General features: G+C 38.6%; 1 protein-coding gene across 1 annotated transcript; it reads left to right on the top strand.

The window, feature by feature from the left end:
• The first annotated feature begins 5304 nt into the window (after positions 1–5304).
• Positions 5305–7218, top strand: LOC141798440 (uncharacterized). Its single transcript, XM_074680392.1, has one exon. It carries the CDS (start codon positions 5305–5307, stop codon positions 6199–6201), a length of 897 nt encoding a protein of 298 aa, XP_074536493.1. The 3' UTR covers positions 6202–7218.
• Positions 7219–7713: the final 495 nt, after the last annotated feature.

Raw genomic sequence — 7713 nt, 5'->3', positions numbered from 1 at the left:
TGTTTGTGATCATGGTGATGTTAGTGTAAAATGTAAGTGGAGATGGTGATATAAGTGATGATGGTGATGTTAGTGGTAATGGTGATACTAGTGGTGATGGTGATGTTTATGATGATGGTGATGTTAGTGATGTCGGTGACGATAAAGATGTTAATGATGATGGGGATGAATGTGATTTTGGTGTTAAGGTAATGATGGTGATGTATGTGATGATGGTGATGTTAATTATAAATGTGATGATAGTGGTAGTTGTATTGTTACTGGTGTTGGTGATGTAAGTGATGATGTTGATGAAAGTGATGATGGTGATGTATATGCAGATGTTGATTATAATGATGTTAGTGATGTTACAAAGTTTAACGATGACGATTTTGATGGAAATGATGTTGATGATGATGATGGTTATGTTAGTGATGATGTTGATGCAAGTGAATATGGTTATGTGGGTGTTGATGGTGATTTTAGTGATAATGGTGATGATGGTGATGTTAATGATGATGGTGATGTATGTGAAGTTGGTGAGGTTGGTGATAATGATGATGTATATTTTGATGTTGATGTTAGAAATGATAATGATGTTGGTGATGTTAGTGATGAATGATGATGTATGTGGTAACGGTGATGTCAATGATGATTGTGATGTAAGTGATTATGGTGATGTGAGGTATTATGGTAATGTTTACAGGTGATGGTGATGTAAGTGATGCTGGTGATACTAGTGATGATGGTGATGTTAGTGATGAATGTAAGTGGTGATGGTAATGTTAGTGATGATGGTGATACTAGTGATGATGGTGATGTTAGTGATGAATGTAAGTGGTGATGGTAATGTTAGTGATGATGATGATGTTAGTAATGAAAGTGATGTTAGTGTTGAATGTAGTGGTAATGGTGATGTAAGTGATGATGATGGTGTTAGTGGTGATGGTGATGTAAGTGGTGATGGTGATGCTTATGATGATGGTGATGTAAGTGATTACGGTGACAATAGTGATGTTAATCATGATGGTAATGAATATGATAATGGTGATGTAAGTCATGAATGTAAGTGGTGATGGTAATGTTAGTGATGATGGTGATGTTAGGTAAGATGGTATTGTGAGAGATGATGGTGATGTTGTAATGATGGTGATGTTTGTGATAATGTTGATGTAAGTGATGATGGTGATGTGAGTGGTGTTGGTGATGTTTGTGATGATGGTGATGTTAGTGACGAATGTGATGTCAGTGATGTAAGTGATAAATGTTGATGAATGTGATAATGGTGATTTTAATGATTTTGGTGATGTTAGTGATAATGCTGATAATGGTGATGTTAATGATGATGGTGATGTATTTGACGTTGGTATTGTTGGTGATCATGATGATGTTTATGTTGATGTTGATGTAAATGATGTTGGTGATGTTAGTGATGAAAGTTGAAGAATGTGATGATGGTGATATTAGTTATGATGTAGATGTTAGTGGTGTTGGTGATGTAAGGGATGATGTTGATGTTAATGATGATGGTGATGTTAATGATGATGGGAATGTTAGTGATGAATGTAAGTGGTGATAGTCATTTAAGTGATGATGGTGATGTATGTGATCATGGTGATGTTAGTGTGGAATGTTGGTAGTGATGGTGATGTAAGTGATGATGGTGATGTTAGTGGTGATGATAATGTAAGTGATGTTGGTGACGATCGTGATGTTAATGATGATGGGGATGAATGTGATTATGGTGATGTTAGTGATGATGGTGATGTTTGTGATGATGGTGATGTTAGTGATGAATGTTAGGTGATGGTGATGTTAGTGATGATGGTGATATTAGTGATGATAGTGATGTTATTGTTGAACGTTAGTGTTGATGGTGATTTTAGTGGTGATAGTGATGATAGTGATAATGGTGATGTTGATTATGGTGATATAAATGATGATGCTGATGTATGTGATGATGGTAATGGTAGTGATGAATGTCATGGTGATGGTAATGTTAGTGATGATGGTGATTTTAGTGATGATAGTGATGATAGTGTTGAATCTTAGTGGTGATGGCGATGTTAGTCGTGGTTGTGATGTAAGTGATAATGGTAATGTAAGTGATAATGGTAATGTAAGTGATGATGGTGAGTTTCGTGGTGATAGTGATGTTAGTTATGATGTTGATGTTGATGATGATGGTGATATTCATGATGATGGTGATGTTTGTGGTGATGGTGATCTAAGTGATGACAGTAACTTAAGTAATGTTAATGAAGATGGTGATGTATGTAATCATGGTGATGTTTGTGATAATGTTGATGTACGAGATCATGTTTATGTAAATGATGATGGTGATGACAGTGGTAATGATATTTATAGTGGTGATGGTGATGTTAGTGATAATGGTATTGTGAGTGACTATTGTGATGTAAGTGATAATGGTGATGTTTATGATTATGGTGATGTTTGTGATAATGTTGATTTTAGTGATAGTGGTGATGTTTGTGGTGTTGGTGATAATGGATATGTTGGTGATGTTAGTGTTGAATGTTAGTGTTGATGGTGATGTTAGTGGTGATAGTAGTGATAGTGATGATAGTGATAATGGTGATGTTGGTGATGATGGTGATGTTAATAATGATGGTGATGTATGTGATGATGGTGATGTTAGTGATGAATGTCATGGTGATGGTTATGTTAGTGATGATGGTAATATTAGTGATGATAGTGATGTTAGTGTTGAATCTTAGTGGTGATGGTGATGTTAGTCGTGGTTGTGATGTAAGTGATAATGGTGATGTAAGTGATGATGGTGCGTTTCGAGGTGATGGTGATGTTAGTTATGATGTTGATGTTGATGATGATGGTGAAGTTTATGATGATGGTGATGTTAGTGGTAAAGGGGGTCTAAGTGATGACAGTAACTTAAGTGATGTTAATGAAGATGGTGATGTATGTGATCATGGTGATGTTAGTGATAATGGTGATGTACGAGATCATGTTGATGTAAATGATGATGGTGATGATAGTGGTAATGGTATTTATAGTGGTGATGGTGATGTTAGTGGTTATGGTAATGTTAATGATGATGGTGATGTATGTGATAATGTTGATGTTAGTGATAATGGTATTGTGAGTGACTATTGTGATGTAAGTGATAATGGTGATGTTTATGATGATGGTGATGTTTGTGATAATGTTGATTTTAGTGATAGTGGTGATGTTTGTGGTGTTGGTGATAATGGATATGTTGGTGATGTTAGTGTTGAATGTTAATGATGATGTTGATGCTTGTGATGATGGTGATGTAAGTGATGATCGTGATGATGATGATTTGAGTAATGATGGTGATGTTAGTGATCTTGGTGATGGATGTGATAATGGTGATGTTAGTGATAATGTTGATGTAAGTGATGAAAGTGATGTGAGTGTTTAATGTTAGTGGTGATGATGATGATAGTGATGATGGTGATGTTAGTAATGATGGTGATGTAAGTGGTGATGGTAATTTTACTGATGAGGGTGATGATAGTGATGGTAATGATGATGGTGATGTTAATGATGATGGTAATGTTAGTGATAATGGTGATGTTAGTGATAATGTTGATGTAAGTGATGAAAGTGATGTGAGTGTTGAACGTTAGTGGTGATGATGATGATAGTGGTGATGGTTATGTTAGTAATGATGGTGATGTAAGTGGTGATGGTAATTTTAGTGATGAGGGTGACGCTAGTGATGGTAATGATGATGGTGATGTTAGTGATAATGGTATTGTTAGTGGTGATGATGATGTTGACGTTAATTTTGATGTTAATGTTAATGATGATGGTGATGAATGTGATGATTGTGATGATTGTGATGTAACTGATAATGGTATTGTGAGCCATGATGGTGATGGGAGTGAGGATGGTGATGCTTTTGATCATGTTGATGTTAGTTATGATGAAGTTGATATTGGTGTTGGTGATGTTAGTGATGATGGTGATGATGGTGATGTTTGTGATGATGGAAATGTTAGTGATGAATTTGATGCATGTGATGATGTTGATGTTAGTTATAATGGTAATGTTGGTGATGTTAGTGATGAATGTAAGTGGTGATGGTAGTGATGATGGTGATGTTAGTGGTGATAGTGATGTAAGTGATGTTACGAAGTTTAGTGATGATGGTTATGATCTTAATGATGTTGATGATAATTTTGATGGTGATCTTATTGATGTGACAAAGTTTAGTAATGATGGTTATGATAGTAATTATGTTGATGTATGTTATGATGGTGATATTTGTGATGTAAGTCAAGAATGTGATGTATGTGATAATGTTGATGCTAGTAACAATGGTGATGTTAGTGGTGATGGTGATGTTAGTGGTGATGGTGATGTATGTGATGAATTTGATGTTAGCGGTAATGGTATTGTTACTGGTGATGGTGATGTAAGTGAAAATGGTGATGATACTGATGATGGTGATGTTGATGATGGTGATCTATGTTATGATTTTGATGATAATGATGATGATGACGTATGTGATAATGGTGATGTTTGTGATGATGGTGATGTAAGTGATGAATGTGATGTATGTGATGATGTTGATGTTAGTAATGATGGTGATATTGGTGATGTAAGTGATGATGGTGGTGTTAATGATAATGTTGATTTTAGTGATGTAGGTGACGAAAGTGATGGTAATGATGATGGTGATGAATGTGATGATGGTGATGTTTGTGATGATGGTGATGTAAATGATGATGGTTATGTTGATGATGGTGATCTATGTGATGATGTAGATTCTAATGATGATGGTGATGTAAGTGATGATGGTGATGTTTGTGATGATGGTGATGCAAGTGAAGAATGTGACGTATGTTATGATGTTGATGCTTGTAATGATGGTGATGTTAGTGATGATGGTGATGTTAGTGATGAATGTAAGTGGTGATGGTGAAGTTAGTGATGAAAGTGATGTTAGTGGTGATGGTGATGTCGATGATGATTGTGATGTTAGTTAAGATGGTGAAGTTAGTGATGAATGTAAGTGGTGATGGTGATGTTAGCGTTGATGGTGATGTTAGTGATGATGGTGCGGTCACGTGAGTCTGTGGTATCATTTCCGGTTTTTCCTTTACTCTGTGTACAGCACGGTCGTGTCGTTCGCTCTCAATCTATCTGTTGTTTTTCCCTGTTACGGACTTTCACTCTTTTCAATCTTGCCATCTTATCGATCTATAGTAGTTTACACCAAGCACTCTGCCTTTTTTTTCCCACAAGGGTGTATACTTTTTCGGTGTTTCTGACGACTGGTTTTCCTGTTAGCCTTTTAGGTCCCCAGCACTAGCGATGTCTCTCCACTCCAGCTCCAGCTCTCACTCTGACTCTCCTTCTGCGGCTCGTTTCTGCCCGATGTGTCAGATGTTTAGTTATTCCTCTTCCTCCTTTACAGATAATGATATTTGTATTAAATGTAGCTTATTTGTAGCTCTGGAGGCGAGGGTTTCTGAACTGGAGACGCGGCCCCGCACCGAAGCTAGGCCACATTTAGCTAATGCTAGCCAGCCCCCTGTAGCCGGTGCGGGCCGTCTTAGCTTAGCCTCCCCCCCGGCAGATCCCGAGCAGCCGGGATGTAGTGGCTGGGTGACCGTGAGAGGGAAACATAGCCGCAAGCATAAAAATCGCACGCCGGACAGCCGTAACGTTCACATTTCCAATAAATATGCCCCTCTTAGCAACACACCTGCTAGGAAACTCAACACTCTGGTGATTGGTGACTCGGTAGTACGGAATGTGAAATTAGCGACGCCAGACACCATAGTTCAGTGCCTCCCGGGAGCCAGAGCGGGCGACATTGAAGGCAACTTAAAACTGCTGGCAAAGGATAAACGTAGATTTCGTAAGATAGTTATACATGTCGGCGTTAATGACTCCCGACGTCGCCAGTCGGAAGTCACAAAGATTAATGTGGAGTCGGTGTGTGCTTTGGCCAAAACTATGTCGGACTCGGTAATTTTCTCTGGCCCCCTGCCAAATAGGGCAAATGATGAGATGTTTAGCCGCATCTCCTCATTCAACCGCTGGCTGTCGAACTGGTGTCCAGATAATGGCGTGGGTTTTATAGACAACTGGCGATCCTTCTGGGGCAAGCCTGGTCTAATTAGCCGAGATGGCGTTCATCCCACTCTGGATGGCGCAGCTCGTTTAACTAGAAATCTGGCTGATTTTATTAGTTTACCCATCTGACAACTCAGAGTGGAGACCAGGCAGCAGAGCAGCAGTCCTACACGCTCCTCTGCGTTTCCCTTAGTGCAGTTTCCCAACCACTCCTGTTGTAACATAGAGACTGTGTCGGTTCCCCGACCGAGACCCTTTTTCTATAACAATAAAAATAACAATAACAACAATAATTATTATAACAACAACAACTACTACTTTAATAATAATAATAATAATAATAATAATAATAATAATAATAATAATAATAATAATAAAGGAGTGAATTATGATAATCTTATAAAAATTAAAACTTCCGGTGCGGATGAACCACATGACGTTAAAGTCAAATGTGGTTTGTTAAATATTAGATCTTTATCATCTAAAGCTGTGCTAGTTAATGAACTTATATCAGATTATCACATTGATTTACTTGCTCTGACTGAAACCTGGCTGTGTGAGGGTGAATATGTTAGTTTAAACGAGTCCACTCCTCCCAGTCACCTTAATACTCATAACCCTCGAGACACAGGCCGTGGGGGGGGGAGTGGCAGCTATCTTTAACTCTAGCTTTAATATTAGCACTAGACCTAAACTAGGCTTTAGCTCTTTTGAAAGTCTTTTTCTCAGTTTCTTGCATCCAGCTGTAAAAACCGCGCAACCGTTTTTGTTTGTTATCGTCTACCGGCCTCCTGGCGCGTACTCTCAATTTCTCTCCGACTTTTCAGAGTTTCTTTCTAATATCGTTCTTCTGTCGGATAAAATTATCATTGTCGGTGACTTTAATATTCAGGTGGACGTCGTTGACAATAGTCTTTGTATTGCCTTCATGTCTTTACTGGATTCTTTTGGTTTCACACAGTCTGTGAACCATCCTACTCATCGCTTTAACCACACCTTGGATCTTGTTCTTGCTTATGGCGTGGAACCTGTCAACTTGGCTGTCTTGCCGCAGAATCCTCTTCTGTCGGATCATTTCTTCATTACTTTTGAATTCTTGCTGTCGGATTTCTCACCTGCGAACAAAATCATCTTGTCCAGGAACTTGTCTGACAGAGCTGTTGACATTTTCAAGGAAGCTATTCCTGCTGCCTTGAATTCTTGCTCTACTTTTGCAGAGAGCTCTTGTGCTCCCTCTCAGCTTGATCAACTTGTTGCGGATACCACGGGTTCTCTTCAAGCCGTCCTCGATTCAATTGCTCCGCTCAGACAGAGGACTCTCAGACGACATCGTTCCGCTCCGTGGTACAACGCTCAAACTCGTGAGCTCAAACAACAATCGAGGAAATTAGAAAGAATATGGCGTTCGACTAAAACAACCGAATCCTGCTCGCGTTGGAAAAATAGTCTAAATGAATATAGAAAGGCTTTGCGACTTGCGCGTGCAACTTACTACTCGACTCTTATAGAAGAGAATAAAAACAATCCTAGATTCCTTTTCAGCACTGTAGCCAGGCTGACAAACAGTCATAGCTCTACTGAACCATGCGTTCCTCTATCGCTTAGCAGTGAGGGCTTTATGAGCTTTTTTAACAATAAGAT

The sequence above is a fragment of the Halichoeres trimaculatus genome, unplaced genomic scaffold, assembly GCF_033239565.1.
Source record: "Halichoeres trimaculatus isolate MK-OKI-2021-1 unplaced genomic scaffold, fHalTri1.1 fHalTri1_scaffold_9, whole genome shotgun sequence".
Lineage (NCBI taxonomy): Eukaryota > Metazoa > Chordata > Actinopteri > Labriformes > Labridae > Halichoeres > Halichoeres trimaculatus.
This window is presented reverse-complemented; position numbering and strand designations above follow the sequence as displayed.